Source organism: Manacus vitellinus, unplaced genomic scaffold (assembly GCF_001715985.3).
Source record: "Manacus vitellinus isolate BGI_N305 unplaced genomic scaffold, ASM171598v3 scaffold_29_pilon, whole genome shotgun sequence".
Taxonomy (NCBI): domain Eukaryota; kingdom Metazoa; phylum Chordata; class Aves; order Passeriformes; family Pipridae; genus Manacus; species Manacus vitellinus.
This window is the reverse complement of record NW_021940207.1, coordinates 3432954-3451350: the sequence shown is the minus strand read 5'-3', so window position 1 is coordinate 3451350 and position 18397 is coordinate 3432954. Positions and strand designations below refer to the sequence as shown.

Below are 18397 nucleotides of genomic sequence, written 5' to 3'. Positions count from 1 at the left end.
GAGTATCAGCACCTTAAAAATATTCAGAGGTCATCAATCTACACTACCTTTTTTTTTTTCTTTTTCGACTGGTTTATTTTATTGTTATTTATTTTAGCGCTTGACAACATCATATCCTGGAGAACAGAGAGACACTGTCCTGCAAGCCTACATCAGTAATGATCTCCTGGATTGTCACAGCAACTGTCAGGTCAGCTGGAACTGAGAGTTGTCAGTTGTCCAACTTCTGTGTGATACTGCTCATTTCTGTCTATAAAGTGCTGATCATAAAATTTTATTGCTCTTTGAAAGAGGAGAAAAAAAAAGGTAGTAGTGTCAAACTCAGGTGATATATTTAACTTCTACATCCTAATCTTTAAATGTGGATGGCAAAACTTTGCATTACAAGAGCTCTCAGTGTAGATACAGTTCTTGTAGACAAATGGAAATTTATCACCTCTCCTGGTGCTTAACTTCTGTGAGTTGAGCAGAAGCCAGAGCCCTTATTTATGAGTTAGCTCTTGCTTATCAGATCCTGTTTGAGTGATTAGGTATTGTTAAATAACACACTCAATTCATTTCACTGATTTACAATAAGAACTCAATTAGTACTTCAGTCCCAATACTGCTGTGGAATATGTCATTATGCACCTGCAATAACAGGTTCAGCGGTGCTTCTGTGAATTTGAAATGGTTTGGTACCCTTCTATAGAAAGGGGAATTGCTGGTTTGTTGATTTTGAAAGGTTGTTTCAGTCCCTGATAATCCAGTACTGTTGCTAACAAAAGTGCCACTTGTTTTCATTTGTAGTAGTGAATTTAGTGCATATTTGAGTTCCCCAGGTGTTTGAGGCAGTGGGTCTACTTGTTATGTTGTGGCTCCATTGTCATCGCAACAGTAACTTGTACTTCTAAAAAAGTTAAAGGATTATTAAATCAATGATCGGTTTTTCTCCCTGTAAATTTCTGTAAGAGGGAAGTTATATTTATAAGTAATGCCTGAAATAAAACAGATGAGAAATAAGTTGCAATGTGGTGTTGTTTGTAAGTTACTGAGCTGCCTCCCACACTCTTAGTTGTCAAACAAAAGTGTTCTTATTCAGGTAACTTTACTGCATTTAAGTTCATCAACAAAATTAAGTTGTTTGCTTTGTGGGCTTTTTTTTCACTGACTGAATATTAATTTTAGATATCAGCTTTAACTGAACTGTGTTGGCTCATTGTAATTCCCACTCTACCCCAGTATTTTAACAGACTGAGCTGAGAAGCTGTAATTTGCTTGTTCGTTTTCCATTTCTCCCTCACCCCCCTGCCAATAAAAAAGAAATTTAAATGATATTGACATTACTTAAGATATCAATATGCATTCAAAGTTTATTTGCTGTGTAAATTTAATGAAGCTTTCAAAACAATACAGAAAACTAACTTTGCTTTTTTCCTTCTTTAGTGAGATATAATTAATGTTTGCTTTTTTTTTTTCAGAGAAGTGTCCTCAAATTATTAAATTCCAAGAGTGAGGTAGTCAGACAGTATATGGCAAGGCTCATCAATGCTTTTGCTTCACTGGCAGAAGGTAAAAGATTCACTGCAAAAAATAAGGTAGCATTTTCATCTAATGCTGGCTTATAGGTACTTCACAAGTGCATGTCACTGTATGTGAAAATTTAGAGCCTTATTTGCACCCTTTTTCTAGGGATTCACTGTCTTTTGTTACATGCATTCAGTATGTAGAAAATTTTCATTTTGACACAGTGTATTCAGCGTTTCTGACTTGTTCTGATGATTTGTGGTCTATGTGGGAACTTTAATATAGTCTTCAGTCTCTTCATGAGGGTTAAAAAGAAAAATCCCCATTAATTAGAGGTCCTGTGAGCAGACCTGGTACCAGGCTGTGCAATAGTGGCTACTGTGTCTGCTCCTACATTTTCATGGTCCTCACCTGAATAAATCTTTGTGCATCACTGCTAACTAGATGCATATGTATATCCAGCTTTCTATCTCCACCTGTCCCAAATTAGCCTTTGGTTTGCTGCTACTTTTGGAGCTAACTATTGCTAGGAACTGAAATCCCACTTAAAGTCAGTAGCAGCAGGGCACTTGACTTTCCCAAGCTCTTTGGACACCTCTGTTCTTTTCCTTGAGTGTACAAAACCATGATAGATCAGAAAGCATGTACTGAAAGAGGAACAGTGGATTCTGTGTGGTACTGATTTGGCAAGTGTGGGCCTCTAATGCCCCAAGTGTCTGGATTGAAGGCAACTGGTCTGCTACACAACTTCATTTGTGCAGGTGTGTTTGGGTTTTGGCACAAGATTGTGGCTTTTCAAGAAGAAACCGAGGTCAATCCTGCTTACGTTTCCAAGGAGAGGGAGCTTTTCTGTCACAGCTGATATCTCAGCATCTGTTCTTTCATCACTTTTTGCATCAGGTCGTGTCTACCTTTCTCAGAACCCAACGTTGCTGCGAATGCTGGAGGAGAGACTGAAAGCTGAAGACAAGGATTCCCTTACATGGGAGAATGTTCTGGGGGCTCTGCAGAAACTCAGCCTCAGGTGATGAAAGCACAGCATGTAGTGGTGACAGCGGGAGAGGAAATGCAGGCTAGTTAGGCTCTGTTCAAGGAGGAAAGAAGAGCACTTGATTTTCCCATAACAATCATCAGAACCCCTGATGGCTGATGAAAGCAATGGCATTTATTATGGAGGAGAACTCAGTTTTGCTGAGTGAATTAACCTGACTTCCTACCAGCTGTCCAGACTCAAGTAAATACACATCTCCTGCCACAGCCTCGTGTGCTTTATATGTGTTCCTTAACTGAACAAAGTGAAAATCTTAGTGTAGAAGCCTCTGATGATCCTACACAGAAAAAAAGAGTTGTGTTACATTCCAGACATAAGGTTTTCATTACCCTTTCTGCAAACATATTTCAGGGATTTCATCTTCATCCTGCTGATCCTCTTTCCTGGAGCTGTCTATGCAAGGCCTGTCTTGTTTCTTACTTTTGCATTAGCAGTCTGACTCAAATGCCCACCACAAAAGAAGTATGCAAAAGCAGTAAAGGGTATGATGGTGCTCTATTTATCAAATAAATATGATCTTAGGAACTCTGTTTTCATAGTACTCAGGAAGAATATTCAGCCCTAAATAGTTAACTAAATGTAAGTTAACTAAATCTAATTGTTTAACTCTTGATACTTTCATTCAAGTTTTTTCTAAATTCAGACTGCAAGTGTTCATTTGTTTTTGTTTGAGTTTGTTTGTTTGGGTTTGTTGATGAATGAGGGCTGCCGTTGGATTTGCTTAATTTAGAACTTGTCTGGATGAAGCACACATAAATGTGCTTTGTGTAAAATTCTGCACTGCTTTCTGACAAGATACCTTGTACGTATCTGTGATGAAAGAGAATAAATCTTCATACCCTGTTGCTTGAAATCCAAAGCCAATCTCAGAGAAAATGGTATTTCTATTAAAGCAGTTGTTGGTAGTACAAGTTAGTTTGGATTTTGGGATCTAGGCACTAAGCTGCTGAAAATTTGAAAGTTTTTTACTTTCTAAAGAGTAACAGTTAATCTTATAGGAGGTTAATTCTAGATTCTTGACGTGAGGGAAACTCTTTTAACATGTGGTCAGGTGCTCCCTTGTTTTGCTTAGTCCATGCCATAGGCCTGCTGCGATATCCAGCACTGAGAAAGTATGTGAGCTTTCAGGACTAAAACTAGGAAAATACCTGCTTTGATCTTTGCAATTTAAACTTATTGCCTCTTGGAAATAATGTTATTAAAAATTGTGTTCTTCAGTAAGACCTTTCTACCAGTATATAATTCTTTTTTGTATTGTAAAGCGTGGAATTTCAGTTGTAGAGCACAGTTGGCCACCTGGCACTTTATTCAGTGTACTCTTCAAGGGCAAATGCAGGTTGAGTTAAGAGAACATGTGATTTAAGAATCTCTAGAGAAAAGAGCAAATAAATTCAAGCAAAAAACCTCATTTGTCAAATCAACAGTACAAAAGTGCTACAGTGCTGTGGCTACCTGTGTCAGGAGAAGTAATTAATTTGTTTTATGGCGCTGTTGTGTGTAGCTGGTTTTTTAAACCAATTTTAAAAGACAATTGAAAATGCCATTTTAGGTGGAGTAAGAAGCCTTAGAAAACAATGAAGAAACTTACTTCAGCAGTTTGCAGGTTTAAAAAGAACAAAACAAAGACAAAGCCACCCCAACCTATCCAACAATGTTTTACTCCTCTAACCTATGGGAATCTGAATCTTCACTTTCTTCAGGCTTTGTTAATTACTTAGTTTAATGATTCTGCCAAAATGGGTATATTGGGGATTTTTTTTGGCAGGCTAGTGTGTTTTTAATGTGCTTATACTAGCTATAAATGTATTTGAAAACTATTTATGCAGTGATCTGATTTTTGTGATTTGTGATCTGATTTTTGTTTTTCAATCCTAGGCGTGCACTACAGTCTGCAATGATCAAAGATGGGCTCATTTTCTGGCTGGTTGATGTTCTAACAGATACAGATTGCCTGTCTGATTACACCCTGGAATATTCTGTTGCCTTGCTCATGAATCTTTGTCTACGAAGTGCAGGTGTCTTACATTTTGTATTACAACTTTATTCCAAGAAATGGAGAGAGAAGATTGTGAATCTTTTTTTTTCCTGATATACCAGGATTCTTTCAAGGGGCTATAATCAGTAGCAGCGATTTACATGACCAGAGATATTTGAGTGTTATAACTTATGCTTTTGAGCAGATCTCTTTTCCCAAGAATCCCAATTATGGAGGTTAGCTTCACCAAACTCTAAAGAATTAAGCAAGGAAATAAGCAATGGAACCCTATAAGATTTGATTATTTTTTCATATCAGTGAAGGCTGCCATTCCTACATTCCAGGCCCACTTTTCAAAGGACACTTTGTGTCCACTTACACAGTCTGTGTAAGAGATTTCTTTGTAAGCAAGAAAGAACTGGGTTGAGGAGTAAGGGAGAGGAGTTTAACCTTCACCTTGTGCAGTGTAATACTTACCTGCTTCACTTCTGCAATGCAGAGATTCTCCCCAAGAAAATAAGGTCCTATCTATGCCCAAGAGACTTAAAAGAAGCTTAAAGTAAATTTCCTTTTAAAAGGGAGAGTAAGGTAAGGGGTGGAAAATCGATCTGCTTGTTGTAAACAAAAAAATGCCTTTGTTAAACTTTTTCAACTTTTTAAAACCCCTTTGCATCCTGTCCAATATTACAACTGCATAAATCCAGAGTAACTTCACTGATTTCAGCTCAATTATTCAGCATTTGGCAGGAACAAGCAACAGTATTGCTCTGTCTAAACTAATAAAGAAACTTACTCTGATCTGTTTTATTTTTCCAAGCATATTTATGTGTTCTGCCTTTTCAGGGAAGAAAATGTGTGCAAGGATTGCAAACCACGTACTCAAAGTTCTCTCTGATCTTCTTGGCCATGAGAATCATGAGGTATTTGTACAGCAAACTTTGGGTTAATGAAAATGTGGAAGGAAACAATAAATATTAAAAAGAAAAAAAAAACAAGAAAGGAAAAAAATGGAGAAAGAATTGCTTTTGTTTCCCTTGTTAGACCCTCATGTAATTAAGTTGCATGAAATTTTCCTAAAATTCACGATTCCTTAAATTTTATTTTATTGAACACTGGTCTTTCTAGCCATAAGTGGGCAGCTAAGAATGGAAGTCTTTTAAATGCATAGTTACCATGCAGTCCATGTGCCTTCTTGATTGTAGTTTCTGATGCTGTTTAAATTTCATCTTGCAACAAATCATCTCAAGCTTAACTAGTTCATGAGATGAGCAATGTGTGGTGCAATTCCATTATGCAAAACATCAGGTGCAGAGAAGCACATTTGCTAGTAGTTTTAAGGAATGCTAAAAGAAAACACTACACTCCTGACATTCAAGCCCTAATATCTTTTTATCTGTGACTTTCTGTCTCTGGACACGCTTTTATCTAAGATGCTAAATTGAACTACATCAGAGGAAAATGCTAAAAATTATTGGTTATTTCTACCTAATACTTTTCAGCCCATCACTCTGATGCCTGATGTGTGATATAGAAAACATTGCTTCAGCTGTCTCTGCAGAGGGGCACTTCTTTAACCATGGAGTAAAATTCAAGGCAGGAGAAAATGCAGGCAAATACTGTACAGACTGAATTCAGGGAGGCAGAATTTTTACCAGGATATTCTAGAGTGATTCTGTGATGATTGTGCAAAGTGTCTGGGGACTTGTGCTAAAAATGAAATATGAACTCTAGTGTCTTATGTTTACATGCAATGACTGAGTCATCAGGGTTTTTTTGTTTAAAACTTGAACTGAAAATAGAGAATAAATTTCAATGAAATGCTTAGTCTGTGTTTTGTAAATTCATTAGAAGATGTAGATTAGTTCTTTACTTTTTATTAAGATGAAACTTGACATACCTTTATTGGACTCTTTCACTAGCTTGTTTTTTGTGAATGATGAAAGTTTAATACAGTACATATTAATACAAAATAACATCTCAGTCCCTAGACTGGAATACTTAGAAAATGCTACCATATTGTTGAAGTCTGTGCCTTAAAATGACTTTGAACTTTCTCTCGGGGTTGCATTCTTACAACCCAGTTGTCTCCAGCAAAGCTGACAGAAGTTTTATTATCAAAGGTAGAAGACAGTGCTCTTGGGTGTCCGGAGAGCTTCCTGAGGAGCTGTGGAATCCTTGTGTAAATCCCAGTCCCTTATCTTCCCTTGTTTCCCCTTGCTCCCAGTCTAGCTCATTGTTCATTTTTCCAAAGGTATAGACAGGATGACTGAAAATCTTAGTGCTGCAAAAGTAACTGGCCAATTGAAAGGGTCACATAAATGCTGATAAAACGTGTTTGACAGATCTGGTGGCTTTCACTAACCATATTTCAGAGCTTTCATGCTGGCTGGCTTTTTGCCTCTCCTGAGGGACAGTAACAGGCAGCAAAGTGTTTGAAGCTGCTACAGCTTTTATCATCCTGCCTAAGGCTACAATGTTTGAAGCTTGTCTTGAGTTCATGCTGACAGGGTCTTGTCCCTGTTCTTTGTCCTATTTTTTGTAGTGCGACTAGTGTTTATCAGAAACTAACCTTTTTCTGCTTTTCTCTCCTTTTTTCTCTCTTTTTTTTTTTTTCCCATGGCTAAGTCAATTTGCAAGAATACATTTTTGGAAGGCAGAAGGTTTGAAATTGGCACACAGCAATACTGATTTATATCCGTATCACAGTATATTTGCATCCTGAAAGTTCATTGCTTCCCAAGTGGGAATTTTTGCAAGTCCTGTCTAGCCTGGCCTAACTCTCTGAAGTGTAGTTGTTCTGCACTTTCACTCTTACATTTTGTTTATAGTTAACTGGGATGAGCGTAAGCGTTTTTCTTAGTGATACGATTATTTCTTCCTCTCAGATCCAGCCATATGTGAATGGAGCACTCTACAGCATTCTTGCCATCCCTTCTGTCCGAGAAGAAGCCAGAGCAATGGTAAGAAGTGCTGCACGGAGATCAATGCCTGTGCCAGAGATGGCCCACACAGGCACCTGCTGAGCAGGACATTCTGAGAAGGGAACACACAAGATACTCAGGATAGTGTGAATGTATGTCACAAATGCTTTTGCCATATTTGCTGCTTTTTTTCCCAGAAGTGGACCCCCAGCAGTGTGAGGGATTCTGTCTAAATTATAAATTAGAATATTTTAGAACAGTGTGTCCTTCCAGCATTTTGTACATTCCAAGTGGCCCAGGAGATGCTTTCATCTGCCCTGCTACTTCTTCCGTTTATGTAACTCATTCTGCACCAGTGAGTAGCCACTAAAAGGATGAATTCCTCTTACTGCTTTTACTTCTTCCTGGTATAGGTGTAGTTAGTTGTGGAAGGCAGCAGGAGGAAGGTTTTAGAACTGGGAACTGATCTCCTGTGGAAGTTAATCTAGTGGTAATGACTGTGTTTTAGCTTCTGGATTTGAAGAAGCTGCTCCTGGGATAGCAGCATGTCTTTGTATCTGAAGAACTAACCCAGAGAGTTATGCAGACATAATTGTTGTCAGATGTTTTACCTCACAGAGTGCAGAGGATTGGAAGTCATCTTAAATGATTAAAGACACAACATCAGCCCTATAAGGAGCCATAAAGAGAGAGCAGGTTTAATGTCAGAGTGGGTTCTGCTTTTTTGTTTTCCCTCTGAACCTTGCACTGTTGTCTCTGTGGATGCAAATTTGCCCTGTTCTGATGACTACTGTGTACTGAGTTCAGAAGGCAGAAGCAGCAAATCTATTGAGAAAATTTGCTGTTCATCACGGATATGTCTGTATTTAAACCTAGAAGCAATCTAGACAGCTTATTCCTTTTGTGTAGGGTGCACTTGGAGCTGGACACAGTGGTTTGCTTCACACTGCCTCTGTTTTTCCTGACAATAAAAAAAAAAGAGAGGTTTTAGCTAACAAAACTCTTTCAGTGTGATCACATGAAATACTGATCTAGCAATGTTTTCTGCTACATCCAGGGAATGGAAGAAATTCTGCGCTGTTTTATCAAGGAAGGAAACGCAGAGATGATCCGACAGATTGAATTTATTATCAAGCAGCTCAATTCAGGTCAGAAGAACAGATGCAGCTATCAGAGCTTTAAATCTTTCACAAAAGCCATAAAAAAACTCATGTTTTCACTTGGCGTTGGAACACTCAAAGAATAACAATACTGTGATGGTCTGAGAGAGGGTGAATAGTGAGTGTCAGGATTTGAAAGTCAGATGTATTTTAAAATTTCCTTTTATGTTACAATTATAAAGAAGATATAAAAGGCTGAGTAGGTCTCAATTCCAGAGTTTTGGGACTGTAAATAGAATGACCTTGACTGTTTACTTTCATGCCAGTGGCCTCACAGTAATGAGAGACTGCTGTCAACTGCAAAAATGTGATACAAATTTGTAAAACAGGATTTAGGGACTAGGTCTGCCTGTGCTCATCTCTTGCTCTCTTGAGGTGTAGCTTTATCTGAAATGGCTTATCAGAGACCATCCTTTTAGGAGAGTACGTTGATGTAGATGCTGCGTTAATACAGACAGGTATGAGGATGTAGAATATTTATTCTATTTTCTGATCCTTATGACTGAAAGGAAGGCTGAAAAAAGAGAGAGCAAATAATGAAAAGGAGATTAATTCTGATTAAATCTTTCCATACAGTAAACATAGAACAAGTTTGACTGCTTTCTTTGGCTTTTGGAAAGAGAAGAAATTACAGTTCTAGCTTGTAAAAAACATTACAGTTGTAGCTTGTGACAGAACAAATAAAGTATTTAAGCACTGTATTGCCACTATACAAAAACTGTTCATCAAGGTTATGGAATTGCTCCTCTTCTACCTGGGAATGGTGTTTTTAAGAGGCTTTGTCTGATTGGTGAGTCCAAGTAAATGCAGTTTTCCAGCATAAGCCTGGCTGCTTTTTCCAAGGAAATAATTTTGTCCAAAAGTTACAAGAAGTATTCTACGTGAGTACTAACTTTTTATGTACAGAAGCAGTATAATATTGAAGTGTTTGTAGGGAGAAGTAGGGTCTTTTATTAAAAATTAGTTGAAAAACAGACAAACTAGCAAATGCACATCCTTCCATTCAAGTCTTGTCAGTAAATGCAGTGAGACATCACAGTGGGTTTTATGAGAAAATAAAAACTCCAGAGTGTTTATATTTCTGCCATTTTTCAAAATATGAATTGATTTTGGTGATTTCTAGAATGCTTTATAGGAGCAAATGATTCCAATAGTTGTCTGGAAAAGGATGGGGCATCTGTATGAGAAGCAAGCTAACTCTTGCTCTTGTCAAAGTGGGTAATAATGAGATTCTGTTAAGTTGTGCACGTACAACTGAACTTACACAATTTTGTGGTTTTTTTCTTTTTAGAAGAGCCATTAAATGATGGTATTGTGTCTGATGATGAAGAGGAAGAGGAGGACGAGGAAGTAAGTATAAAAGCCTTCTGACACCTTTTAGAAAAATCCTTAACCTTCTAGCCAGAAAATATTTATGTCAATAAACCAGACTTTGTTTTTTGGTGGATTTCAGTTTTGTTTTTTCCTTTTATTTAGTTATTCTTGCTTTAGTAACAAAATTGGATCTGTTTCCATTACCTTTTCTTCATTTGAAGTCCTGCTGTTTTCTTTTGGCAACTCACCACCTCTGTGATAACTAAAGGATTATAGCTTGACACAAGTGAAGAGATGAGGAGTTACTGTAGCAGTAGAAATCTTGCTTTCAATCAGACCCATTTCAGCAGTTAAAAATAAAGGAAGCAAATGAACCTGTATATTACCAAAATAGTTTATAAACAGGTTGTCACTTTTTCTTAAAGTATCACTATCTCTTCTGGGTGTGACTTCTTTTACTGTTTAGAAACTTTGAAATATATTTAATAAATTGCCTGAATGTAATGAAGAAAAACAGTAATTATACCTAAGGAATAAGTCCCATGAGAAAATAAAATTTTAAAAAATGAAGTAAGCATGAGAAACTATATCATAGTAAAAATAACATGGTTATCTAGTTTGTGTTTTGGCACAATAGTTGGTGAACACAGTGAACTAATCACCCTTGTGACTGCCTAAATTTAGAACTATGTGGAAATTCTAAGTTTAGAGCTAGAAGGAAGTTTTGTTTAACAATCAACTCTCCCCCTTTTGTTCTAAGGGGGTACAGTTAACTTTTTTTAAAATAGAATTAGATTACTGTAATTATTTCACCTCCTGCAGTCCTGAAGTCACTTTTTGGTAATCTTTCCACTCCTCCCACCAAAATCAATGCTTGCCCTGCAAGATTGGCTTCCTGGGGACTAATCACTAGAACTTCCCTTTGTTTGAAATGCTGCTTAACACCCTTTTAACTGATATTCCAAGGCTTTGAGTGTCTTAGATGTATCCTGAGAATCCAAGGTGGTGGTGCTATTGCTTGAACTTCAGTATACTTCTTTGAAGGATACTGTCTTTTGGTGGGAAAGCACATAGATAATTAACTCCTTCCTGAAAGGTGTGGCATTGAATTGCATGATAATGTTGAACACTTTCATCACTTTACCTACTCTTGGGAATGAAAGGATGAATTCTCCTGTTCAGTCATACCCTCTAGATGAGTTGCTGCTGCTCACAATCCCAGCCAAGGTTCTAGGTCAAATAATTTTGAAATGCGTTTTTGCCACTGAACTACCATGTGATTAAAACAGGCTTCTGGCACTTATTATTTGACTCGAAAAATAACAGTAGGCTTTTGAAACAGAGAAGTGTCCAATTCCAATTTTTCATTATCTTTGCCAGTATATTAAAAAGAAAAAATCTTGTTAAACAAAGTGTAAAACTTTTTCTAGTGTAACATTAATTTAAACACATTTTAAGTCCTTATTGCTCCTGGGAACTATAATTCTGTTCTGCTGCAAGGACGCCTGGTTTCTTAGTCCCTCAGTTTAGAAAATATACTTTACAAACAACATGGCAGCAAAATGTTGCTACTTTGTTAAATAAACAAAGATTTGTTGACTCACTACCTCAGTGCTTGGAGGCCTTTTGTATTTTGGAATTGCAGTGAGTTATTGTTCTCTGATGGCGTTCTGTGATAACATCTGATATGGTGATCTGGCAACCGAAAGTTCTGGAAAACTTTATCACCAGTCTTGCCTTTACTTAACTTTTAAACTACTGCAGACTGAATGCATTCAGTTGCTCAGTATGGATACTTACACCTTTAGAACTTAAGAAACAACAGACATTCTTAGGAGCCTTAGTTTGCAAGTTTTGCCCCAGCTTTTATTGTTTCCAAGAAAGTTCCCCTTGCTATTAGAATTACCTTTCATGAATTTTGTTGCTTTTATCTGTGTTTAATTTAGGATGAATTCTCTCCTGGCTTTGAGCAAATCTTGTGGTAATGACTACTTCCTCCTAAACACTGTGGCCAAGATACAGTTGAGCCTGTTAGAGTAAAATTCTGGGATTTCTAAGAGTATCATACACTCAGAAATTTAAGATTCTGTACTGTGTGACACTGGAGCATATAAGCCAAATAAAAAATATAAATGTGTATACTCTTATTAGAAATAAATTGGCTTTTGAGTTTGTCTGGTGAGCTTTAAGTTCACTAGAGTAGAGCTCAGGATACACTGACTCCTGGAGCACATACCCAACTTTGAAAGGTTGCCATCTGGGGTGTGTTGAGACCCACAGTCGGTGTGTGTTTTCTGGTGCTTAATACTCTCTTGACTGGTCTGTTAAATACTAACTTAATTTATCTTCAGTATTTGATCTTTACATTTTCTTTTTATTTGACTTGGACCATCGTAAAAAGCTGCTTGTAAAAGTGAATATGTGATACTGCAGCTCTAATTCAAAAGTTTAGTTACAAGCTGGAGCTGTGTTAGATAACTGTACAGTGATGATTTATCAGACACCCTCTGATCCACCGTCACTCAGCACCTGGCAATAAAATCAGTAAACTGCAGTGTGAAAATACACTTCAGCTAGAGAGCACATCAAAAGAGAGAGAGCTTAATCCCAGGACTTCAAGCCATTACATTACAGGGCTTTGCTGCCAACATCTGCTGCAGCCTGTGAGCAGTGCTGAACAGGGCACCAATTGTGTTATTTCAGTAGTGGAATGATGGCACGTTGGGCAAAGTTCTTGTTTTGTACAAGGAGACAGAGCAGGGACACTTTCAGGCTCAGTTACCTGTTATTTTAAATAACATCAGGGAGCAAAATTGGCTGCATTAACAAACCATGTAAAAGAAAATTCCATCAGACCTATTTATAGAGCTCATCTGTGCAATTTCCCCCTTCCCCCCCCAAGTACAATATATTATGGACTTCGGAGTGTGAGTTTTTGTTGTTTTTTTTTTTTTGCTTTGCTTGATACAGATGATTGTTGCCTAGTCTACAAGTGTTTATCTTTCTCCCATTATCTGGGTTATTTTTCACACATACCCAGATTTTCAGGTAATTAAGAGCTGATGGTAATTTATCTTGCCTTGGAGAGAAAGGCAGATTGAACATCTTCCTGAGGTCCTATACAGCCTTATCTTCTATGGCTGAGCATCTAGAGAATACATCTTTAGGAGGATAAAGAAGATTAACAATCTGGTAAATTACAGAAAAACTAAGGTACAGAAGAATTAAGTTTTTTAGTAAATCCATACATGAACAAATACATTATGGAAAAATTTTACTCTAAACCTTGGAACACTGTGTATTTTTGCTAGTATTTCTGTTAAGTACTGCAGTTCTTCACACGCAGGCATCTAATGTCTCTAAAGTTTAACTACAGCATCAGAAACACCTGCACAAGGCTGTGGGATGTGACTTGGGACCTGTGAGAGGCTTGTGCCCTTTCAGAGCTACAGTGGAAGACCAGACAGGATATTTCAAAGCAGGACTGGATGGTGCCTTGGGCTACTGAATTGAGCCCTTTGTGTCTGTACTTTTTACCTCTGCTTGACATCTGTGAATGAGAAGGTGATGAGCAATGAGAATAACTAAATCAAAAATTATGGGGTTTAAGCCATTTGATACAAAGTTCAATTAACTTGAAAAAAAAGGCAAGCCTGCAGAACTCTGGGGAAGCCAACACCTACTTGTTCCAAGCGATGGTAGTCTTGTTTTGCACCAGACAAAGACTGGAATTGGTTATCAGCCATTTCCATTCTAGGAAATACCTCCTCTGTACACACTTCCAATGTTTTTCACTTTTTTTTGTAGAGCACCGTCCAAGCATCCATGTTATTGGCTAATCTTTGTGGCAGAGGGTATTTCTTACTTTGACTATGTAAAGCTAAGTCTAAATCTCACTAAATTGAAACTGCTTTTCATTTTCTTTGTGCTCTGGGGCTCATTAAAGTCCAGTGGCTGTTGTTTTTAAAGGAGTTTATGACAGGCTCTCTAAATTACTATTACAATATATCTTATTAGAATGATTTCTGTACTTTTTCTCATTTAATTTTTCTGACAGTCATTTACATTTGTCACAACCTGTTTCAAAAGCAAAGCACATTTTCTTCATGTGGAGTGGGTCTTATTTAGGGTATCTTGTGCAAGACAGAAGAGAATTCTTTTTAGCAGCAAAACACTGCCTTGTTCTTGCATTACTAGTTTTGGTTTGCTGGAGGAGTCCCTCAGACTTTAAAATTTCCTGACTTGTTGATCTGTAGGAGCTGCAGAACTTCCATGAAAGATTAATTACCCATAGTTATTCTAGAAATAGGTACTGGAGAGTGAATTCTTGGTAGTTTTTACTTGAAGTTGATTACATTTGGGTTTTGTGTACGATATTTATATCTCAAAGTACCGATTCCAAGATATTTGTACCAGCCCCATATTATCAGCTTTAAAGCTTCCTCGCAAACCTGCATGTTGCTGTTGCAGGAGGACCATGACATCCTGGAGGCTGATCTGGACAAAGATGAGGTTTTGCAGCCTCTGCTGGGAGAGCTTGCAGGGGAGAAGCTGCTAACAACCGAGTACTTGGGAGTAAGTACCACTCCTTAGACTATTGAAATAAATTAATTTGCTGGATTAAGTGTTTAATTTCTGTAGTTTCACCGCTTTCTTCAATTTGTTGCTTGAAGAGCCAGGTGCTACCCACATAGCAATATGAATCTCTGCGTGAGCTGCTGTTCAGGAGAAGTAGAACAAGTCTGGGAAATGAGCTACCCTTTCACAGGGCGTGGTCAGGCTGTGGCTTAATAATAAGCTACAGGCAGCCTTAGGGTTCTAGTGCTACATCAGCGACGCTCTGGGCACACAAAGCAAAGTACTGAGCAGGTTAATACTGGAACATTCTGCTGGTCTGAAATTATTTTGAAAAAAAAAAAAAAGAAGTTGAAAAGTTAACTGCTCCTGCAGGCGTTATGCCGGATCAAGTATTGTCTGTCTTACTTCAAGCGGCAAAAAGCTATTAAGAGAAAAAGCTTAAAGTTTGTATGAATGCCATTTAGTGTGCTGTGACTAATCTGAGATATTCAGAGGGCTGAGCACTTCTCCTATGAAAGCAAGCTGAGGGAGTTGGGATTGTTTAGCCTGCAGAAGAGGAGGCTCCAGGGAGACCTTATTGTAGGGTTTTAGTCCTTAAAAAGGGCCTACAAGAAAGCTGGAGAGGGACTTTTTCATAAGAACATGTGAAAGGACAAAGGGGAATGGCTTTAAACTGAGAGTAGATTTAGATTAGATATAAGGAAGAAATTCTTTACTGTGAGGGTGGTGAGGCACTGGCACAGGTTACCCAGAGAAGCTGTGGATGTCCCATCCCTGAATGTGTTCAAGGCCAGGTTGGATGAGGCTTTGAGCAACTGGTCTAGTGAAAGATGTCCCTGTCCATGGCAGGGGAGTTGGAAATAGGTGATCTTTAAGGACCTTTCCTATCCAAACCATTCTATAATAAATGCAACTCTATGCCTTCCAGATCCCAGAGTCCAATGCTGCTGATGGAAACATGACCTGAGATAAAATGTCATGGAAGAGCCTACAGTGATTCCAGGCAGTTTTATCTAGTGACACCAGAATGGGATATAGTTTCTGATGCAGTGTTTCTATAGAATGTTCTCTGTGGCTCCAATTACTTGTCTTTTCACTGATTTATTTTTTTTCTTCATTTTCTGTGTATCAGATAATGACTCATACTCCAAAAACTAAGAAGAAGCTATTTTCTGGTGTCCATCAGAGTATAGATGAGCCTCTCCAGAGACCTGTGACACCAGGTTATCACAGAACTGCCTACCTGATGTAAGTCCAAACAAATGAGACCAAGTTGAGTTTTCTAAGCTCCTTTAAAAAGCAAAACAACAACAAAGAAAAAAACCACAACAGTGCCTAATAAATAAACCTTCCCTACCTAAAAGTGCATTGCCATTGTCATTCCTTAAAGATAATTTCAAAAAAAGGAGTGGAATACTGTAGGCAGAGGAAGATCCATTGCCTGAGGTCACATACTTGAAATAGTCGAGTGCCTTAATTTCTGAGATGATACCTGTCCTCCTCACTGTCCTGACCATGGAAGTAAAATACCAATGAGATTTCAAATTTAAATTATTTTTTTACTTTCAGTTCCATTCAGTTTTGTATTTGGTCAAATTTAGGTAGCTACGATACAGGCAGCTGTTATTGTGAGGATTTCATGTTTTCATTTCTGTGGATACTTAATCTGAGAGACTACATGTCTAACAAAGTATGAATAACAGGTACTCAAAAGTCACAGTATCAATATAGCCAAGTGTGTTAAAATGAACAGGTAACCTGAAACAGAACAGTGCAGTGGAGTTAGATGTGGTTCTTAGAAGAACCCATCAGCGCTGATGATTGTCCCATGTCATCCCCCCTGCCACTGTTTGCTTTCACATTCATATTTTCTTAAGATACATTTCCTCCTCTTTTCAGTGTGGAAGATGGATACAGAGGACTGATTCAGGCTGTAGTTACACAGGTGTAGTTGAATCTGACTGAAGTCTGTTGTTGTTTCGGACAAGGAGTGGTCGCAACTTCATCTTGCCCATGTTTATTCCCTCCTACTGTCTCATGCTGGCATTAGCATTCCTACAAGCAGATGATCTGACTAGGAGCCCTCCTGAGCCATCCAAATATGTCTTTTTGGCAGGTGTACTGTTTGTATGGGATTAAACATATCAGGTTACCAGGACCTTAGAACAGACAAGTGTAAGGTACCAGATCTGGGCATGGAAAAATGACCGGATGACATTTAGTTTTTTAAAAAGCCAGATGAAGGAAACGTACACTTACGAAGCAGAAAAAAAAGAATCTTTGGCTATCCCAGGGCAGAATTTGTCTTGCAGTCTTAATTTTTATTCTGAGTACTAGCCTGGATAAAATGGCATCTGTTTGAACGTGGCATCTACTTCATCTGCCTGGCATAGCCTGAATGTGAATTTGGTGTTCTTACTTTGTGTCCTTTCTCACTGTGGTCAACCTTCTGCACCATCATAATGTCCACAGCTTTTGCAAGACCTCTCCCTGTGTGTTAAATCTGTGTGTTTGTATGTCAACAGAAACAGCAACTAATAAATATAAGCTCATATTAGTAACATAGTGATTATCTAATCTTTTTCCTGCAGTCCTCCAAAAGAGCTGCAGGCCTTAAAAATCTAGACTAGCTAAAATATGACTAAACGTATGTTGCCACTTTACTGTGGGGTCAGTGTTACAGAGTTCAAGGTCCCACTTTCCCGGTGCAGTATTTATCCCATGGTGGACTAGGAGACCTGGACTGATTCTGTGGAACTGGCTGTTAGGACAGCCTTACAGCCTATTTAGAAAGTATTTTTTCAGGAAAAAATATTAGTTACCACTGAAATGTCTAAGCATTACATTCCTGCTTTGTAAGCAGAGAGAAAACCAAGCTTGTGAGAACGAATTGACTTTCTTATGGGAAGTCAGAAAAACAGTGGCAGACCTGTGGGAGTGGCTTTTTATTTCATGGTGCCATGTAGTGCACTGCAATTTACGCATCAGGAATAACCTCTGGAAGCGATCTCGTGCCTCTCTTTACCACCACCTACCCGGGCAGTGTGTTTGCTTAAGCGTCCCGGGGTACTGGAGTGACGCACATTTTGGTGAAACTTGAATCTCCTCAGCTGAACAGTTGTGCAGCTCGTGCCTCTGCAAGATGGCTTCAGGTCACTGCTGGAGACGAATTAAAAACACATTTCTGCCATACTGGTTCTGGTAGCTTTGGGTCTAAGAGAAGTGTTAGTTTGAAGGTGTGAAGCAGCCTTTACAGGTTGCCCCACTGTGCAAACTAGGAAGGAAAAATGTAAACGGCAGAAATCTAACGAGGTGAAAATATCTGAAAATTAATTTCCCTCCTGCTCTGGCCAAATGGTAGAAATAATATGAGTGTTTGGTGCTCACACGTTTTAAGTAGGAAACAAGTGATACCACCCTGAATGAGAAGCTTGTCCTTTCTATCCAGCTAATTTGTGCACAAGAAAACTGCAGTGAATAGATGAAGACATTCTTGAACTACGTTTTATAGCAAAAAAGGACAAGCTTTGATGGCTTTTATGCTGTTCTAATTTTAGTACTAATTCATTGACTAAAATGAGGAAATGCTTGCTTAGGAATTATTGCAAGAGGAAGACAGTAAAATCTTATCTGCCTTGATTTGAAAGCAATATCTGAACTGGATGTATTTAAGTGGCTTGTATCAGATGAAAAGTTGCGAAAAATGTTAAACACTTCTGCCTCATGTACAACTTATCTACCTGATATCTGAATTATCTGAAATTTTTGATTCATCAGAGTAGTTAAACTACATTAAAAATTTGTGTAAATGCTTCCATTCAGAATTGAAGTGAATGTAACTTGTTTGAATTTCTTCATGTGACACTCCACATAATATATTCCGTTTAAAAAC

The 18397-nt window shown here is 38.1% G+C and overlaps 1 protein-coding gene across 3 annotated transcripts in view; it reads left to right on the top strand.

Annotated features, from left to right (window-relative positions):
* Nucleotides 1-18397, top strand: part of ARMC9 (armadillo repeat containing 9) — a 62115-nt gene that overhangs the window by 30445 nt on the left and 13273 nt on the right. For all 3 annotated transcript variants that reach the window (XM_018074916.1, XM_018074915.1, XM_008924506.2), the window contains 10 exons: nucleotides 98-190; nucleotides 1461-1551; nucleotides 2407-2530; nucleotides 4433-4572; nucleotides 5376-5452; nucleotides 7418-7492; nucleotides 8511-8601; nucleotides 9905-9963; nucleotides 14398-14502; nucleotides 15638-15753. In XM_018074916.1, coding sequence (XP_017930405.1) covers nucleotides 98-190; nucleotides 1461-1551; nucleotides 2407-2530; nucleotides 4433-4572; nucleotides 5376-5452; nucleotides 7418-7492; nucleotides 8511-8601; nucleotides 9905-9963; nucleotides 14398-14502; nucleotides 15638-15753 — 971 coding nt within the window. The remainder of the gene's footprint in view (nucleotides 1-97; nucleotides 191-1460; nucleotides 1552-2406; nucleotides 2531-4432; nucleotides 4573-5375; nucleotides 5453-7417; nucleotides 7493-8510; nucleotides 8602-9904; nucleotides 9964-14397; nucleotides 14503-15637; nucleotides 15754-18397) is intronic.